Source organism: Oncorhynchus keta, chromosome 17, assembly GCF_023373465.1.
Source record: "Oncorhynchus keta strain PuntledgeMale-10-30-2019 chromosome 17, Oket_V2, whole genome shotgun sequence".
NCBI lineage: Eukaryota > Metazoa > Chordata > Actinopteri > Salmoniformes > Salmonidae > Oncorhynchus > Oncorhynchus keta.
Window position 1 is genome coordinate 3,206,129 of NC_068437.1, and position 21,644 is coordinate 3,227,772.

The following is a 21,644-nucleotide window of genomic DNA, read 5'->3' on the forward strand; positions in this document are numbered from 1 at the left end:
CTCATGTGGTCTTTTTAGTCTCATCTCCTTCTGTGCTGGGTGCACCTTCCTATTTACACCAAAGATAGTGCCTTCAGAAAGTATTCACACTCCTAGACCTTTTCTACATCTTGTGTTACAACCTGAACTTAAAAATCGATTGAATTGAGATTTTGCGTCACTGATCTTATACACACACACAATACCCCAGATTGTCAAAGTGGATTTAATTTGTATTTTTTTTACCGTTTACAAATGAGAAGCTGAAATATCTTGAATCAATAGGTATTCAATCCTTTTGTTATGGCAAGCCTAAATAAGTTCATGAGGTAAAACAAAGTCTAAATAAGTTCATGAGGTAAAACAAAGTCTAAATAAGTTGCATGGACTCACTCGGTGTGCATTAACAGTGTTAAACATGATTTTTGAATTACTACCTCAGCTCTACACCTCACACATACTGATAATTGTAAAGGTTCCTCATTCAAGCAGCGGATTTCAAGCACAGCTTAAGCCACAAAGACCAGGGAGGTTTTCCACAAAGGGCATCTATTGGTAGATGGGTAAAAAATAATTTAAAAGCAGGCATTGAATATCCCTTTGAGCATGGTGCAGTTAATTACACTTTGGATGGTGTATCAATACACCCAGTCACTACAAAGACAGGCACCCTTCCTAACTCAGGTGCCGGAGAAGAAGGAAACAGCTCAGGGATTTCCCCATGAGGCCAATGATGATTAAAACGGTTAAAATGTAATGGCTGTGTTAAGAGATAAAATAGGATGGATTAACAACATTGTAGTTACTCAGGAATGTTAATATACCTAAATTCTCAAACCATCACGGTCACCTAATAATCCCCAGTTTACAATTCGCTCATTCATTCCCCTCCTCTCCCCTCTAAATATTCCCCACGCCGTTGCTGCAAATGAGAACATATTCAGTCAACTTACCTGGTAAAATAACAGATAAAAAAAATGCTTAGGTTTGTCACACATGGCATTGCTGTACCACATACCGCTAGAAGCATTTTAGCCAAAGACTGTTACACTACCTGTCAAGTCTGTCTTATAAATGTGCAATCAATGTGAGAAATAAGGTAGGCCACTTGATTTCAAATGTGAACAAAGTGGACAGGCTAGAATGCTATTCAAACAGTAGGAGACAGAAGGCTGTGTATGACTATTCAACTGTTCTGCCTTGTTAGCTAGCAAATAGATCTAAGTTGGCTAAACTTGAAATATAAAGATCAGCGAGCTACTGATTAGCACGTGGGCTTATGATTGAGAGATTGTTTTTGAGAACTGTGTCAATTTTCTATAATGCCTGCTGCAAGAAGTGAGTCAATATTAGTGAATGTGGCAAGGTTTGAAAACTAATACAGACTACGAAGGGAAACCTAGCCAGGAGCTGCCCAGTGACACGAACCTACCAGACGAGCTAAATGCGGCAATAAACACTGAAGCATGCATGAATGCACCAGCTGTTCCGGCCGACCTTTAAACAGGTCAAAATTCAAAGCTGTGGGGCCAGACAGATTACCAGGACGTGTACTCAATGCATGTGCGGACCAGCTGGCAAGTGTCTTCACTGACATTTTCAACCCCTCCCTGACCAAGTCTACAATACCTACATGTTGTTTCAAGCAGACCACCATAGTCCATGTGCCCAAGGAAGCGAAGGTAACCTGCCTAAATGATTACCGCCCGTAGTAGTCAGCCATGAAGTGTTTTGAAAAGCTGGTCAAACAAGTGAGTTTGTAGCGGTATTTATTAGAGAGGGGTAAAGAATGATTTTGTTCTGGCGCCAGGCAGGTATTAACCCTGCCGAGAAGGAAAAGAGTAGAATAGAGAGAGTATCACTACCAGACCCACACACATCAGCAGAAGAGACTGTCTAGAGTGTAGCCTGTTTACCAGATAGCCAGTGGAGAGAAAAAAAGAATACACACCATATAAAACCCACATCACAGCACAGGGGTAACCCAAACAAGAATACCTCATACAATAATAATAATACTAATAATGGGGGACTTCGTACAAGAAAGTTCATACAAGAAAGAACCCAGTCAGAGGATTTGCAATAATATGCATTATTGTCCAGTGGAGGGGTGCAGAGGGTATGAATGTGGGGGGTGTTCATAGACACAACAAAGGCCTTAAAAATGTCCACAATCTTCTCAGCCACATGTCATTAGTACACCTCAATACAGTTCACATAACAATACACAACTTGCAAGCAACCTCCCTTTTAACTAAAATGTCCAAATACTTCTGGCAGGGCAATAATAGTCCAGCTCTAATGAACTTCAATGGGAAGTGCATTGGAAAAATAGAGTCTGTTGCAGGGTAAAGCACTGGAACGATAGAGGGAAGAAAAAGAGAAAGAGAACAAGAGAGATGTTAGCTGTGGTCTACAGGCGTGCAGGTGTACTGTCCGACAGTTCGTATGTTAAAGCTTCGCAACAATGTTGCTACTAATCCATGCGATCCATAACGGGCGCAGTCCCAAACAAAAACAACCACGACCTAGAGCGATTACACCGATGATTGAGTTAAATACTTTGTAAACTACACACGCTGAAAACAAACAAAACTTCTGCTGCACAGCACACACAATCAAACTGTCGCGCCACCCAAGAGCCCCTCCCCAAAGAGCTGAATGAGCCCTCTTTATTTCCTCCTTCCTTTACTGCTCATGCTCTCTTAAAGTGGCACTGCACGGTGAAGGCTCCGTGCAGATTTCGCCACAAGTTGGCCGTGGCAATATTTATAAAATGTCCTATCAATAGAGTATCCTTAATTTGGAAATGTAAAGTGATAGGGGGAGGGAAAGGGATAATGATAAAAACACATGGAGCACAGAGGGGAATAAAGAGTGGTGCCGCATGCCATAAAGGAGGTGTTGTATGCGGATCGCATTGGCCTGATATGACAAGATGGTGATGTTAAGACATGTGGTTTTGTTGTTCTCCCTCTGTAATCCCTTTGGCAGGAGAGAGCTTTTTGTATGACTCCTGCCTAACAACAAACCACTGGGGAGAAAAGCTTGCTGGGACATCCTTCCATGCAGGCACCAAACAAAGATCAGCACACTCCAATTGACTAGCTTTAAGGCCTAGACTATCTCACAGACCACTATTCACTTGGTAGTGTCATGTCTTTGGCTACCATTAATGTGATGATGATAATCGATTTGATAAAACAATGTTTAATTTTTAAGATGATTAAATTACTCATGTAACAATTACCACATCAGCAATCTTGGGGCACCACTTAAGTTTGTTTCATGAGTTACCTTTTTTCGAATTAACTCTAAAAGATATATCGCCTACATTTCAGCCATCAAGGAATTGTTATCTTCTATAAGTCTCATTTTGAATTGTGCAAAATCTTTGGATATCTGCAAGAACCCTAGCATAAATGTATCAGCGATACACAAATTGGTTTAATTTATTTACTAGCCAACTAAATAATCACATACACAGTAGAGTTATTGGTTACTAATCCAATGCAGTGAAAGGTCCCTAGTGAACTAAACCGATATGACAGTTTGTAAGACCAAATGGAGAGAGGGCCATGTAAGAAAGAGCATGAGAAAAGAAAAAAAGTACTTCACCATCACACATACAGCTGATAACTATGGTCATGGAAATGCTTTGCACATGAGTTACTTTAGAAAAAAAAGATCTAGAAAATAACTAACTGATATATTCACCCCCTTAATAAGACATGGTGCAACCAATTACCTTCAGAAGAATTAGTTAAATAAAGACTAACTGCGTGCAATCTAAGTGTCACATTGATCTCATATAGACCGCAGACGGGCACAGTTGAAGTCGGGAAGTTTACATACACCGTAGACAAATACATTTAAACTCAGCTTTGACAATTCCTGACATTTAATCATAGGACATTTTTACTGTCTTAGGTGTGTTAGGATCACCACTTTATTTTAAGTGAAATGTCAGAACAATTAGTAGAGAGAATTATTTATTTCACCACATTCCCAGTGGGTCAGAAGTTCACATACAGTACACTCAATTAGTATTTGGTAGCATTGCCTTTAAATTGTTTAACCTTTTCCTCCTACCCTCTACTTTTTCGAACATTCTGTTAAAAATCGCGCAACATTTCAGCGCCCTGCTACTCATGCCAGGAATATAGTATATGCATATGATTAGTATGTGTGGATAGAAAACACTCAGACGTTTATAAAACTGGTTAAATCACGGCTGTGACTTTAACAGAACGTGCGTTTCATTGGAAAGTGCAGGAAAATCTGATCACTGAAAGTGGAAAAATATATCCATCCGCCGCTTCAACCCATTGTTATGGGCGAAAGACATTAAATATGGCTGAGGTTGCAGTACCTACAGCTTCCACACGATGTCAACAGTCTTGTTCGTTTGACCAAGAAACAAATCCTAGGCAAATGACAAGAGACAACCCATTTCTTCTGGTCTCCGACCTGATATTTTGGTTGAGAAATACACGGACATTATTTCAAGACGGACCCCTATAGAAAACACTACGTCTCGTGATTAATTTGATCGCTTATTAACGTTTACTAATACCTAAAGTTGCATTACAAAAGTATTTCGAAGTGTTTTGTGAAAGTTTATCGTCAACTTTTTGAATTTGAAAAAATGACGTTACGTTATGAAACGCTATTTTTTTTCCATTTATCACAGTCTTCATAGATCGATATCTAGGCTATATATGGACCGATTTAATCGAAAAAAAGACCCAATAGTGATTATGGGACATCTAGGAGTGCCAACAAAGAAGATGGTCAAAGGTAATGAATGTTTTATATATTTTATTTGTGCGGTTTGTGTAGCGCCGACTATGCTAATTATTTTGTTTACGTCCCCTGCGGGTCTTTTGGGGTGTTACATGCTATCAGATAATAGCTTCTCATGCTTTCGCCGAAAAGCATTTTAAAAATCTGACTTGTTGCCTGGATTCACAACGAGTGTAGCTTTAATTCAATACCCTGCATGTGTATTTTAATGAACGTTTGAGTTTTAACTAGTACTATTAGCATTTAGCGTAGCGCATTTGCATTTCCAGATGTCTTGATGGGACGCCTGCGTGTCAGGTAGGAGCAAGAGGTTAACTAAATATGCAGGTTTAAAAATATATACTTGTGTATTGATTTAAGGCGTTGGATGTTTATGGTTAGGTACACATTGGTGCAACGACAGTGCTTTTTTCACAAATGCGCTTGTTAAATCACCCGTTTGGTTAAGTAGGCTGTGATTCAATGCTAAATTAACAGGCACCGCATCGATTATATGCAACGCAGGACAAGCTAGTTGTCATGATGTTGCCCTCTGAGTACATCGAGCACCATTCCCCGCTCTCTGCTTCTACAACCAGACTGCTGTGGGCAGAGTGAGGTCGTAAATTCCTAAGGAAGACCCTGCCTCATGGACACAGTTATAGAGAGTCGTTTTCATGGAGACAAAGGAAATCCTTCCACCTCACAGAACGTGAGGTATGAACAAATTTCATGTTCCAGAGAAAGTGTAAAAGATTGGTGAAGAATCCAGCTACGAACTGGTGTTTGTCACAACTTGGGAAGCTCAAGAGAGACTGTGTGGCCACATTACCATAACTCTGTTTATATGAAAGCCTCAGATAGGAGGTTTACATCTAAATGTTGTAGAAGATGAATGAGTGAGGATGACACTGGCTGAATAATGGTGTAATATGATTGTGGACTGTTTAATGAAGGAAAATACAATTCCCTTTTGATTTGAACTAAATCAGAGGACTGGCCCTGAGCCCAGTTAGGGTAAGACATCCTGGGAGAGCCCTCTTCTGTAACTCTGAATAAAACCACACTGAGAAATTATCAGCAGACCATGTTTTTCTCCAGTAGGAGAGGGACTGAAGGTTGCAGACCATTGCTGAATCTTTTAACCATACCACGTGGTTAAAACTCTTAGACTATCGATTCCGACAGAATAAGACTTTGGTACTAATTACTAGTCTGCAGCTAGGAATTCGGCATCATTGAAAGAGAAGAACGACAACCGCTGAAACATCCATTCTATAACGAATGTGACTGAACAATCCCCTCCAACCACAACAGAGGGAGAGAAACGGACAATTCTGCAAAAGAAATGAACTTTTCACCAGCGATCAAGACGACACACTGAGCGTAAATATATATATTGATTGCAATAGTTCCCGAATGAGTGAGCGTTCATGTGTAAGGGATTAGTATTTTAATTGTTATAATTAACTCTGTAGGGACTTCTTAGTCGACCCACCATTGCCACTCTGTCTAACAAGCTGCCATGTCGGTTCAGCCCACTAGGGTACATTATCATTTCATGTAACCATATTTACGCATTTCTGTGAATTACTTAGTTAGTAATAAATGATTTAAGACAATTGATGTATGGATGACTCAGTCAAGACTGGGTTCGTGCAGATGGCCAACAATTTACGACGTTTGGAATGAGACTAGCGTAAGGTAAAATAAATAAATCATTAAATCCGAAGACTATTGATCAGATATGAAAATATCTGAAAGGTTATATTGGGAAATTATAACTTTGTAATCTGAATACTTTCCTTGGTGCCCCCCATTTCCTAGTTAATTAGTTACACAATTAATTACTTTAATCGCGTTATACTAATTACAGGGAATCTTTGATAAAGCTGTGTCTTCAATTTAATGATAGTAAAGACACGACATAGTTAACTTCTCTAGGATAGGGAGCAGCATTTGGAATTTTGGATGAAAAGCATGCCCAAATTAAACTGCCTTCTACTTAGGCCCAGAAGATAGGATATCCATATAATTAGTCGATTTGGATAGAAAACACTAGTTTCCAAAACTGTTAAAATAATGTTGGAGTATAACAGAACTGATTTGGCAGGAAAAAAATCTGAGAAAAATCCATTCAGGAAGTAGGATTCTCTTTTTTGTTGTTTTCTATTCAATGCCATAACAGTATCCATTGACTTAGGACTCAAATTGCACTTCCTATTGTCTTCCTATAGATGTCAACAGTCTTTTGTTTCAGGCTTATATTCTGAAAAATTAGGGAGTAAGAACAGTCTGAATGAGTGGACCCTGCAGTGTCAGAGCTTTTTCATGCACGCGACCAAAGAGTGCCTTTGTTTACCTTTTATATTGATAACGTTATCGTCCGGTTGAAATATTATTGATTATTTAGGCTAAAAAACAACCTGAGGATTGAATAAAACATTGCTTGACATGTTTCTATAAACTTTACGGATATAATGGATTTTTAGTCTGCCTGTTTTGACTGCGTTTGAGCCTGTGGATTACTGAAGAAAATGCGCAAACAAAACTGAGGTTTTCGGATATAAAAGAGACTATCGAACAAAAGGACCATTTATTGAATAAATGAATGTCTGAGTCCAAACATATGAAGATCAAAGGTAAGTGATTAATTCTCTTTCTGACTTGTGTAACTCTTCTACTTGGCTGGTTAATGTTTGTAATGATTTGTCTGCTGGTGTATGTTCAAATAATTGTAAGGTACGCTTTCGCCGTAAAGCATTTTTGAAATCTGACAGTGGTTGGATTCACAAAAAGTTAATCTTTAAACCAATGTAAAATAGCTGTATCTTTGTATTTCTGTATTTGAATTTGGCACTCTCACTGGATGTTGGCCAGGTGGGACGCGTACACACACACACACACACACACACACACACCTCCCTCTCCATTTTAGTATTAAGAGAAACATGGACTTTACTCCAGTAGATGCTGACATATAGAATAGACCGATCTATTGTAACACATTGTGGGCTATGCTGCTGTAGGAATAGCCAAGCGCTAGTCTGTAACATGTCATCATGAGGTTAAATACACTGTGGGGTAAGAGATATATATATAGCTCAAAAAATAAAGGGAACAGTAAAATAACACATCCTAGATCTGAATGAATGAAATATTCTTATTAAATATGTTTTTCTTTACATAGTTGAATGTGCTGACAACTCACACAGAAATTATCAATGGAAATCAAATTTAAATCAACCCATGGAGATCTGGATTTGGAGTGACACTCAAAATTATAGTGGAAAACCACACTACAGGCTGATCCAACTTTGATGTAATGTCCTTAAAACAAGTCTAAATGAGGCTCAGTAGTATGTGTGGCCTCCAGGTGCCTGTATGACCTCCCTACAACGCCTGGGCATGCTCCTGATGAGGTGGCAGATGGTCTCCTGAGGGATCTCCTCCCAGACCTGGACTAAAGCATCCGCCAACTCCTGGACAGTCTGTGGTGCAACGTGGCGTTGGTGGATGGAGCGAGACATGATGTCCCAGATGTGCTCAATTGGATTCAGGTCTGGGGAACAGGCGGGCCAGTCCATAGCATCAATGCCTTCCTCTTGTAGGAACTGCTGACACACTCCAGCCAAATGAGGTCACATTGTCTTGCATTAGGAGGAACCCAGGGCCAACCGCACCAGCATATGGTCTCACAAGGGGTCTGAGGATCTCATCTCGGTACCTAATGGCAATCAGACTACCTCTGGCGAGCACATGGAGGGATGTGCGGCCCCGCAAAGAAATGCCACCCCACACCATGACTGACCACCGCCAAACCGGTCATGCTGGAGGATGTTGCAGGCAGCAGAACGTTCTCCACGGCATCTACAGACTCTGTCACGTGCTCAGTGTGAACCTGCTTTCATCTGTGAAGAGTACAGGGCTCCAATGGCGAATTTGCCAATCTTGGTGATCTGGCAAATGCCAAACGTCCTGCACGGTGATGGGCTGTAAGCACAACCCCCACCTGTGGACGTCGTGCCCTCATACCACCCTCATGGAGTCTGTTTCTGACCGTTTGAGCAGACACATGCACATTTATGGCCTGCTGAGGTCATTTTGCAGGGCTCTGGCAGTTCTCCTCCTGCTCCTCCTTGCACAAAGGCAGAGGTAGCGGTCCTGCTGCTGGGTTGTTGCCCTCCTACGGCCTCCTCCACGTCTCCTTATGTACTGGCCTGTCTCCTGGTAGCACCTCCATGCTCTGGACACTACGCTGACAGACACAGCAAACCTTCTTGCTATCCTGGAGTACCTGAGCCACTTGTGTGGGTTGTAGACTCCATCTCATGCTACCACTAGAGTGAAAGCACCGCCAGCATTCAAAAATGCCCAAAACATCAGCCAGGAAGCATAGGAACTGAGAAGTAGTCTGTGGTCCCCACCTGCAGAACCACTCCTTTATTGGGAGTGTCTTGCTAATTGCCTATAATTTCCACCTGTTGTCTATTCCATTTGCACAACAGCATGTGAAATGTATTGTCAATCAGTGTTGCTTCCTAAGTGGACAGTTTGATTTCAGAGAAGTATGATTGACTTGAGTTACATTGTGTTGTTTAAGTGTTCATTTAATATATATATACATACACAATTCTGAAAGGCCCCAGAGTCTGCAACACCATTATTTTTATTTCACCTTTATTTAACCAGGTAGGCTAATTGATAACAAGTTCTCATTTGCAACTGCGACCAGGCCAAGATAAAGCATAGCAATTCGACACATACAACAGAGTTACACATGGAATAAAAAAAACAGTCAATACTACAGTAGAACAAAAGAAAACAAAAAGTATATACAGTGAGGTGAGGTAAGATAAGGGAGTAGGATAGGCAATAAATAGGCCATGGTGCAAAGTAATTACAATATAGTAATTAAACACTGGAATGGTAGATGTGCAGAAGATGAATGTGCAAGTAGAGATACTGGGGTGCAAATGAACAAGAAATAGATAAATACAGTATGGGGATGAGGTAGGTAGACAGATGGGCTGTTTACAGGTGCAGTGATCTGTGAGCTGCTCTACAGCTGGTGATTAAAGCTAGTGAGGGAGATGTGAGTCTCCAGCTTCAGAGACTTTTGCAGTTCGTTCCAGTCATTGGCAGCAGAGAACTGGAAGGAAAGATGACCAAAGGAGGAATTGGCTTTGGGGGTGACCAGTGAGATATATCTGCTGGAGCGCGTGCTATGAGTGGGTGCTGCTATGGTGACCAGTGAGCTGAGGTAAGGCGGGGCTTTACCTAGCAGAGACTTGTAGATCACCTGTAGCCAGTGGGTTTGGCGACGAGTATGAAGCAAGGGCCAACCAACAAGAACATACAGGTCGCAATGGTGACAAAACGGATGGCACTGTGATAGACTGCATCCAGTTTGTTGTTGAGTAGAGCGTTGGAGGCTATTTTATAAATGACATCACCGAAGTCGAGGATCGGTAGGATGGTCAGTTTTACGAAGGTATGTTTGGCAGCATGAGTGAAGGATGCTTTGTTGCGATATAGGAAGCCAATTCTAGATTTAATTTGGGATTGGAGATGATTAATGTGAGTCTGTAGGGAGAGCTTACAGTCTTGCCAGACACCTGGGTATTTGTAGTTGTCCACAAGTCAGAACCGACCAGAGTAGTGATGCTGGACGGGCGAACAGGTGCGGGCAGTGATCGGTTGAATACCATGCATTTAGTTTCACTTGCGTTTAAGCGCAATTGGAGACCGCGGAAGGAGAGTTGTATGGCATTGAAGCTCGTCTGGAGGTTAGTTAACACAATGTCCAAAGAAGGGCCAGAAGTATACAGAATGGTGTCATCTGCGTAGAGGTGGATCAGAGAATCACCAGCAGCAAGAGCAACATTGATGTATACAGAGAAGAGAGTCGGCCTGAGAATTGAACCCTGTGGCACCCCCATAGAGACTGCCAGAGGTCCGGACAACAGGCCCTCCGATTTGACACACTGAACTCTGTCTGAGAAGTACCAGGCGAGGCAGTCATTAGAGAAACCAAGGCTGTTGAGTCTGCCAATAAGAATGTGGTGATTGACAGAGTCGAAAGCCTTGGCCAGGTCAATGAATAGGGCTGCACAGTAATGTATCTTTATCAATGGCAGTTATTATGTTGTTTAGGACCCTGAGCGTGGCTGAGGTGCATCCATGACCAGCTCTGAAACCAGATTGCATAGCGGAGAAGGTACGGTGGGATTCGAAATGGTCGATAATCTGTTAACTTTGCTTTCAAAGAGCTTAGAAAGACAGGGTAGGATAGATATAAGTCTGTAGCAGTTTGGGTCTAGAGTGTCATCCCCTTTGAAGAGGGGGATGACCGCGGCAGCTTTCCAAACTTTGTGAATCTCAGACGATATGAAAGAGAGGTTGAACAGGCTAGTAATAGGGGTTGCAACAATTTCAGCAGATAATTTTAGAAAGAGAGGGTCCAGATTTTGCAGCTCTTTCAGAACATCAGCTATCTGGATTTGGGTAAAGGAGAAATGGTGGGGGCTTTCGCAGTTTGCTGTGGAGGGTGCCGCGCAGTTGACCTGGGAAGGGGTAGCCAGGTGGAAAGCATGGCCAGCCGTAGAGAAATGCTATTGAAATGATTTAAATTCTCAATTATAGTAGATTTATCAGTGGTGACAGTGTTTCCTAGCCTCAGAGCAGTGGGCAACTGGGAGGAGGTGCTCTTATTCTCCATGGACTTTACAGTGTCCCAGAACTTTGAGTTAGTACTAAAGGATGCAAATTTCTGTTTGAAAAAGCTAGCCTTAGCTTTCCTAACTGCCTGTGTATATTTGTTCCTAACTTCCCTGAAAAGTTGCATATCACGGGGGCTATTCGATGCTAATGCAGAAAGCCACAGGATGTTCTTCGGCTGGTCAAGGGCAGACAGGTCTGGAGTGAACCAAGCACTGCTTCTTAACAAGAACCCGGAAGCCTTAGGGGTGAGGAGAGGGACGGAAGCTATACTGTTACACTGGCAATACCATAGTGCCTATAGGAACATCCAATAGTCAAAGGTATGTGAAATACAAATGGTAGAGAAATAGTAGAGAAATAGTCCTATAAATACTATATTAACTACAACCTAAAAACCTCTTACCTTGGAATATTGAAGTCTCATGTTAAAAGGAACCACCAACTTTCATATGTTCTCATGTTCTGAGCAAGGAACTCAAACGTTAGCTTTTTTACATGGCACATATTGCACTTTTACTTCTCCAACACTGTTTTTGCATTATTTAAACCAAATTTAACATGTTTCATTATTTACGAGGCTAAATATATTTTTATTGATGTATTATATTAAGTTAAAATAAGTGTTCATTAAATATTGTTGTAATTGTCATCATTACAAATAAATAAATCGAAAATCGGCCGATTAAATCGGTATCGGCTTTTTTTGGTCCTCCAATAATCGGTATCGGCGTTGAAAAAAAAGCATAATCGGTCTCTAGAGACTTTTAAACCAGGTGATGTCGCATATGTAGGAGGTGGAACAACATGGTTGGTTAAGGCATATTGAGCAGGGCTAGAGGCTCTACACTGAAATAAGAGGGGCACCATGAAATTAAGCAAGGGGCACCATGAAGACCAAGGAGCTCTCCAAACAGGTCAGGGACAAAGTTGTGGAGAAGTACAGATCAAGGTTGGGTTATTTATAAAAAATAAATAAAAAAATTTAAAAAAACATCAGAAACTTTGAACATCCCACAGAGCTCCATTAAATCCATTATTTAAAAAAATTGAAAGAATATGGCACCACAACAAACCTGCCAAGTGAGGGCTGCCCACCAAAGCTCACAGACCAGGCAAAGAGAGTATTCATCAGAGGCAACAAAAGAGCCCAAAGATAATCCTGAAGGAGCTGCAAAGCACCACAGCGGAGGTTTCTTGTTTATTTCACAATAAAAAATATATATTTTGCATCTTCAAAGTGGTAGGCATGTTGAGTAAATGAATTGATACAAACCCACAAAAAATACATTTTAATTACAGGTTGTAAGGCAACTAAATAGGAAAAATCCCAAGGGGGTGAATATTTTCGCAAGCCACTGTACTGTATATACACAATTGTACACCTTTGTTGTCTGTTGAAATTGCCCGTCCAGTTGTGGAGTAATTTGACAGAAAGTGTCTGGTTAGATCTTCCAGATATACCAACGGTGGTTCACAGGCTCGGTTCATTAGAGGAAATTGTTCTTCTCGCTCTTCTTCGGTCGGGTTTCCTAGAGTATTGTACATATACAGCTGCAGACTGACTGTGTAGCCTTGAAGAGATATTCTTCTTCTCTGTTGAAAGTGTTTAGCCATTCCTGGCAGTCTGACGGACTTCTCTGGGTTTGGCGGATGCCAGGAGAATGCTACCTGCCACAATGCATAGTACCAACTGTAAAGTTAGGTGGTAGAGGAATAATGGTCTGGGGCTGTTTCATGGGTCGGGCTAGGCCTCGTAGTTAAGAGTGAAGAGAAATGTTAACGCATACAATAACATTCTAGACGATTCTGTGCTTCCAATTCAATATTGGAGTGGCCATCACAAAGTCCTGACCTCAATCCAATAGAACATTTGTGGGCAGAACTGAAAAAGTGTGTGTGAGCAAGGAGGCTTACAAACCTGACTCAGTTACACCAGCTCTGTCAGGAGGAATGGGCCAAAATTCACCCAACTTATTGTGGGAAGATTGTGGAAGGCTACCTGAAATGTTTGACCCAAGTTAAACAATTTAAAGGCAATTCTACCAAATACTAATGAAGTGTGTTCCGACTGGGAATGTGACGAAATAAATAAAAGCTGAAATAAATCACTACTATTATTCTGACATTTCACATTAAAATAAGTAGTGATCCTAACTGACCTAAAATAGGGATTTTTTACTAGGATTAAATGTCAGGAAGTGTGAAAAACTGAGTTTAAACATATTTGGCAAAGGTGTATGTAAACTGTTATAAAATGTATTATTCCCATGCATATCAGAGAGCTATCATCCCTTATTGACGTCAATTGTTAAATCAACTTCAAAATCAGTGTATAAGAAAATAAAATTATTTTCACTTTGTCATTATGGGGTATTGTGTGCAGATGGGGGTGAGAAAAAGAAAATGTCATACATTTTGAATTCAGGCTGTAACAACAAAATGTGGAATAAGTCCAGGGGTACAAATACTTTGAATACACACTTATCATATGCTGCTGCAACACAGTTCTTCATTTGACTCTTATCTATCCTGATGCCTCGTCATTTTACACTGCCTTCATGTACAAATCTACCTCAAATACCGCATACCCCTGCACGTTGATCTGGTACTGGTACTCCCTGTATATAGCTCCAGCATGTGCATTTTATTCCTTTTGTTACTATTTTCTTTTATTATAATTTATTTTACTCTCCGTCGTTGGGAAGGGCTCATAAGTAAGCATTTCACAGTTAAGTCTACACCAGTTTTATTTGGCGCATGTGACAAATATAATTTTATTTTAGATTTGATCCAAATCACATCTGTGAAAGAGCTATTCATTTGTCTCTCTGATTTGCATACTGTTACTAATACTTTGAGCTCCAGACAACAATTATCTGGAGATATCTAAAACCTTCTGATGATGGTAATTCCAGACTGCAGGAACAATAGTTAGAGGAGAGCCTCATTCTGGTCCATACTCACTTTTGCAGTGTTAAAAAAAGCTCTACTTTTTTTTTATTGAACTCACATTTCACAATCGGAGATAATGGTAGGTAACTTTTTAGGTATGTCGCTTTCAGTTTAACAGAGACAAAAGATCTGTCTCACCAAAAATACTCAATGTCCATCACAAATACAAAGGGGCATGAAAAACCTGTCTGAGCTTGTATTCCAGTGGCATGTGACAAATTTACAATTAACCTTGAATTCATAGCCCACATAAAAGGCAGAGCTGTCACCTTCTAAAGAGCCCCAGGCACTGTCATGTCAATAGCCAACAATGACAGCCTTCCGTTTGGGAGAATAAAATGACCTGCCATTGATCAGCAGCACTCACCAGAAAAAGGTGTTGGTTCCATCGTCGAATACTTCAGACTCTGTGTTTCGTCTAGAAAGGTTGTCTCGGGAGACTTGTTTTGCAGATTTGTGTTTGGTTGGAGTCGCCGGGGTCAATGTGTGGTGGGGAGAACCGGACACTGAAGGGTCAGATGAGCCATTATTGACCTGCTCCTCTGCAGCATTGGCAGGTTTGCCAGTGACAAGAGCCACGCTGCTCCTCTTTGAGTCAGGCTTGGTCATTGTGTTCTGAATCCCTAGGTTGAGTAGATAGCTATATCCTGAGAATATCTTCTGTTATTTCACTGTGTGTCATCCAAAACAGCCCCACCCAAGTCTGTCAGCATCTGAAGCGGGTTGAGATAGCAAAACACACAGTTAATTGAAAAGCACATGTGAAGTTCATGGGAGCATGTTAAAGCTGGTGTCAAATGAAAGTTAGGAGTCTATATTTGAGAAATTACAGCATATATAACTATTTCAAAGATTTTCCATCCTAAAAGTTAGGAATAAGCAAAGATTTTGATTTTTGGACCGAGTTTGGGAAACCCTACCATAGACTTCCATTCAAGTCTATTGTATTTGCTAGTATGATAGCAGATACCATAGACTTCGAGCCATTGCGCAAACGCTAGTTAGGATTGGCATGAAGTTCCTTCATGCTGTACGTAGATACATTAAAAATGGTATCCACGAGTTAGATAAAGGGGCCTCGTTGCCTAAATATCCCTTTAAATAGGTACTAGAAATACATCAAAACATAACAATGCTTTAGACCCCTGCCAACTAATAACAATTCTATATTTTGTTATTGAGAAATCATTTGCCTTGTACGTTTAAGAAATATTGCCCTGGACCTTAAAGGAATACTTTGGGGTTTTGGCAATGAGGCTCTTTATCTACTTCCCCAGAGTCAGAACTCATTGATACCATGTTATTGATCTGCGTGCAGTTTGAAGGAAGATCCTAACTAGCACAATTGCTTACTAGTGATAGCGCAATGACTGAAAGTCTATATACCCATAGACTTCCATTCATTGCGCTAACGGTAGTTAGCATTGGATCATGAAACTACCTTCATACTGGACAAAGAGACAGAAAAATGGTATCCACGAGTTCATCGGACTCGTGAGTAGTAGATGACTGGCCTCATTGCCAAAATAAGTATCCGTTTAATTCTGTTACCAAAAACCCACATATCTTTAAGATATTTCCTAATTTCTCTCCCTCATGCAGGGATGATAATCTACCTTTACTTGTGTGAACTAACACCTTCCAACTAGTTCGCGTTTTTACTGATAGCTATGTGGTTTATTAAGTGATAACGTAAGATTGTTACCAAATTTAATTACTGCAATTGAATTGGCTACAAAGGGAAATCATTGTCACAAATACAGATATAAATTGAACCCGTTACGAAATTAACCTTGGGCTTTCCCAGCCGAGCTTTTTTCTCTAATTGACCTTGTAAATGCCCGGCCCAGGCAGTTCATGCCAACACGACTAGCAAACTTGACACAATGTATACATTTATATCAACGCGTTGACTTGCTACAAATGTTCCCGTGTCTCAACGATTATGCTATAATAACGTTGTTGTAGTGATACATTGGTGAATTTTTTTTTTTTTTTAAACATCCCGCTAGCTAGCTAGCTAGCTAGCCATTTTCCACCCACCGCAAATCTAAGAAATGTATCACTTATTCCAACTGTTCATACCCCGCAAATGTTATGTCATTGCGAATAAGATAGCTAAATACACCAGTTCAACGTCAGACTGTGCTCAACTGGATAGTTACATAAATGATAGTCATTACGCAATTTGCAAACCACTGATGATAGCCTATAAAAGCCAGACCCAGTGTCCACAGCTCTCCAGGCTAGCTACTGTAGCTAACGTTAGCTACTTCAACCTGGACACATGGGCATTCCGTCTAGAGTGATGAATCGCGAACAACAACACAAAAAAAATCAAATGTGAGCGTCGTCAAAGTCGCATACAATTGGCTTGTAAACGACGGGTTGATCACATAAGGCGACTCTCCTCTTAGGTTGTGCTACATAAATACTTGTCTCTCCGCGCAACGTCCAATTTGTGGAAAAGCTACTGTTGCCACCTAACTTACCTGTATAACGTTGCCTCGAAAATAATTTCAGGAGATGCGAACGAACATTTTGTGGTGGCCGCTTTTGTCGTCACTTCCTTCTGGATCAGCATACACATAATCCAATTGCGTCACCAAATGTGTCGTTTTCGTCATTTATTTTACTCAAAGATAACTGTGCCACTCACTGCACTGTCAAAGATTTTCTTTAGAATATTTATAGTGAATAAGAATATCTATATTACAGACATAGATCTATATAGATATTCATTTTCTAATCTGTATAAGTAAAGACTATAAAATATATATTATATAGCTCATAGCTTCACCAATACTCTTCTTATGTGATTCATAATGTAACGACCCTTTCAGGTTCAAACATCTCCCCCATGGTTTCTCTTTTGAACATTTAAAGAGTGTTCAGATGTATTCTGGAGAAAAGACAGGTTCCAATTAATGCAGAATAGGTCTGTCTTTATTTCTTGTGAATACAATTAAGGGCAGGCAACAATACAACTGAATAGCCAAGAATTATTTGGAATTAACGCAAATGTTCTTGATTACCCTTTAGCCTATAGGCTAAAACAGATTAAGCGCCTCAAAATCAGTCTGTCTTCTTTTATACTTAGTCACTCCACTACTGTCAGAGCATGTCTTGGGCTAAAGGGTTAAACACTTTTCTCATTGTGATAGATCTTGTCACGGTTTATCTTTGACTGAATGTGTAGATAGCACAAGGTTATCATAGCGAAATCCTGGTGAAATTCTTCAAAAAGTGTCACACCATCTATATCTTCCTTTTGTGTGGGTTCAAACAAGCACTGATGAGCTGGAGACTTAACACAAAGGTCATTTACCCACTGCACAGTCCAACTGGCTGACCCAACCACTAACACTATTGCCTCTTCTCTTCTCTTGGTTTTATTTGATAATAGCCTGATAGATGGTCAATCTATAATGTAGCCTATCTTTATATCCATACCGTTTTGCAATATCACATGAATTCAAAAGTAAGTAAGGGTAAGTAATCCTTCTCACCCCCTTCTCACCCCCCCCAACAAGATTTAGATGCAAGTGGCTGTTCCACTGGTTGTCATAAGGTGTATGCACCAACTTGTAAGTCGCTCTGGATAAGAGCGTCTGCTAAATGACTTAAATGTAAATGTAAATGTAAATGTAAAAGTGTTTGTTTTTTTGCCTTGCCTTGCGGTCCCAGACTAAATTAATGAGGTAATAATATGAGGTCTCCAAAACCTACGTAAAACAAACCAAATAGAAATAGAAGAACTGAGCAAATATGACCTTTGGCAGAGGGCCATTGTGAGGGGATTTCTTCAGTGCAACACAGAAAGCAAACTTTCCCAACACAATTATGTCCACACTGTTCCTTTGAGTTAATGTATAACTGGAGTTAATCTCCTGCTCTTCTCGTGTAGCCATAATGTGAAACGGCTAGCTAGTCAGTGGTGGTGCACGCTAAATAGCGTTTCAATCGGTGATGTCACTTGCTCTGAGACCTTGAAGTAGTGGTTCCCCTTGCTCTGCAAGGGCCTTGGCTTTTGTGGAACGATGGGTAACAATGCTTCATGGGTGACTGTTGTTGATGTGTGCAGAGGGTCCCTGGTTCACGCCCGGGTATGGGCGAGGGGACGGTCTAAAGTTATACTGTTACATTGATGCTGTTGACCCAGATCACTGGTTGCTGCGGAAAAGGAGGAGGTCAAAAGGGGGGTGAGTGCAACGGATGTGAAACGGCTAGCTAGTCAGCGGTGGTGCGCGCTAAATAGCGTTTCAATCGGTGACTTCACTTGCTCTGAGACCTTGAAGTAGTGGTTCCCCTTGCTCTGCAAGTGCTGTGACGTTTGTGGAGCGATGGGTAACGATGCTTCGTGGGTGACTGTTGTTGATGTGTGCAGAGTGTCCCTGGTTCGTGCCCGGGTATGGGCGAGGGGATGGTCTAAAGTTATACTGTTACAGATGGGTCAGCTGTTTGTTCACCTGCAGCTGCCTACAATTGCTAATAACCCATCCATCCACAACCACCGGACTATATGTGATCAAGTGAAAATCTGAGGCTCACACACGACCCGCCAATATAGAAAAAATGCTGTAGGCTACAGTCAGAAACGGCGGAACGTTTTTTTGACTGGAGGTGCAGGATAAAAAAAAATCTGATTTAGATATGTTTCTGCCTATAAATTCCAACATTTGGTATATTATTCGTTCGTCAACTTGTCTATAGTTCAGCCTGGTCTCGTATAACGCAAACGTCTAGCAACTCAAATGTTGCATGCGCAAATCTTGGACAACTTTCAAAATTGAGCTTATGACCAATAAAAAAACTTTGCAACTAATTACTACTTTTTTTTGCTACTTTTCAACTACTTAGCATATAAGCTAACCCTTCCCCTAACCTTAACCATTAACCTAAATCCTAACCTTAACCTTAACCCAGGGCTTGCAAACTATTACAGACTACAAAGGGAAGCACAGCCGAGAGCTGCCCAGTGGATGACTGTATAATCAAGCTCTCTGCAGCCGATGTGAGTAAGACCTTTAAACAGGTCAACATTCATAAGGCTGTAGGACCCGACAGATTACCAGGATATGTACTCTGAGCATGAGCTGACTAACTGGCAAGTGTCTTCACTGACATTTTCAACCTCTCCATGTCCGTGTCTGTAATACCAACATGTTTCAAGCAGACCACCATCATCCCACAAGCCACAAGACTCCTGAATATCTAATCAAATGGCTACCCAGACTATTTGCATTGCCCCCCCCCAAGTATGACAGACAAAATTAGAAAAAATAATCCAGAAAATCACATTGTAGGATTTTTTATGAATTTACTTGCAAATTATGGTGGAAAATAAGTATTTGGTCAATAACAAAAGTTTATCTCAATACTTTGTTATATACCCTTTGTTGGCAATGACAGAGGTCAAACGTTTTCTGTAACTCTTCACAAGGTTTTCACACACTGTTGCTGGTATTTTGGCCCATTCCTCCATGCAGATCTCCTCTAGAGCAGTGATGTTTTGGGCCTGTTGCTGGGCAACACAGACTTTCAACTCCCTCCAAAGATTTTCTATGGGGTTGAGATCTGGAGACTGGCTAGGCCACTCCAGGACCTTGAAATGCTTCTTACGAAGCCACTCCTTCGTTGCCCGGGCGGTGTGTTTGGGATCATTGTCATGCTGAAAGACCCAGCCACGTTTCATCTTCAATGCCCTTGCTGATGGAAGGAGGTTTTCATTCAAAATCTCACGATACATGGCCCCATTCATTCTTTCATTTACACGGATCAGTCGTCCTGGTCCCTTTGCAGGAAAACAGCCCCAAAGCATGATGTTTCCACCCCCATGCTTCACAGTAGGTATGGTGTTCTTTGGATGCAACTCAGCATTCTTTGTCCTCCAAACATGACGAGCTGAGTTTTTACCAAAAAGTTATATTTTGGTTTCATCTGACCATATGACATTCTCCCAATCTTCTTCTGGATCATCCAAATGCGCTCTAGCAAACTTCAGATGGGCCTGGACATGTACTGGCTTAAGCAGGGGGACACGTCTGGCACTGCAGGATTTGAGTCCCTGGCGGCGTAGTGTGTTAAAATAATATGTGTACAAATAATACAAGATGCTTTGAGACCAGGTCGTATAATTATATACATGCAGCTTCTCTTCTGTCATTTTCTGTTGCCCTAGAAGACTAAATGAACCCTTTCTCACCAGAATAATGTCATAAATACTGTAGATAGAATGAATGCTTTAATCCAGTTGACAGCAGTAAAGTTTACATATGCTTCTTTCATGGCGCAAAGACGTTTAGGGATGGGGGACAAAATGCAAAAACTCAGGAAAGTTCTCTGTGTAAAATGTCAAATGACATCAGCTTGACCGGTTGTAAGGAAATAGAAAGCTTTGAAAATGACGCAACATGTTTCTTGAAAGATTTCAGTTTGGCTTGGGTGCATATTTTGTGATTGAAATACTATCAGCTTTTATAATGCTAATACAGATATCAGCTATACAGATGGTAGGCCTGTCGAACTGAGCATTTGTATTCTCTCAAGATGCTGAAGAAAATCTGATTAATTCACTGTAGCCTAAATTTGGCGTATCATATTACTGTAAGACATGCTTAATTTTGCAGGAGTTAATGTTAAGGCTATGTGAGAAGTTATAGACCTTCATTCAATGTCCAGATTTAAGTTCCTATTTAACCCATCTGAACAGTTGGCTACAGTGCCCTTGAAGTGCCATAGGCCTTATTTGAAGTCCCATCTTGTGACTGTAGAATTTGTAGGCTACAGCACCTTACAATCGTCACACATAACATAGGCACTGCAGTCATCCTCATTAACCACTTCACCAAATATTTCTCAAACATTAAGTTACTTTTCTGACCCTCCCTTCTCTTTATTTTCAACTCTCCATTTCGCAGCTTTTTCAGTTATTGTCTCTGTGGATCAACCTGTTTAACCAAAAGCATTTGGCGATTGGCATGTAGGCTATTTGGCATGCCTACAGTTAGGCCCTAAAGATTAGGTTTACGCACTAATGTCAGAAAGCCTAAAATAATTAAAGAAAAACCTCAATGTAGCCTTTATGTAAAAATTGCACAAGACCTTTAGAAACACTTAAAATAAGGGCTGTGTTTCACATAGGCTTACCCTGGTGTGACGTTTTGATAACCATGGGTATTATGACTCATACTGTGGTACTCTAT

At 40.8% G+C, this 21,644-nt stretch overlaps 1 protein-coding gene across 2 annotated transcripts in view; it reads right to left on the reverse strand.

Annotated features, from left to right (window-relative positions):
• ptdss2 (phosphatidylserine synthase 2) overlaps positions 1–17,023 on the reverse strand; it is a 38,154-nt gene extending 21,131 nt beyond the window's left edge. The window contains exons 1-2 of one of the 2 annotated variants that reach the window (XM_035790402.2): positions 16,932–17,023; positions 14,807–15,152 (exon numbers count right to left, since the gene is read on the reverse strand). In XM_035790402.2, coding sequence (XP_035646295.1) covers positions 14,807–15,048 — 242 coding nt within the window. In that variant the 5' untranslated portion in view covers positions 15,049–15,152; positions 16,932–17,023. The other variant, XM_035790401.2, reaches the window with a different exon arrangement.
• Positions 17,024–21,644: the final 4,621 nt, after the last annotated feature.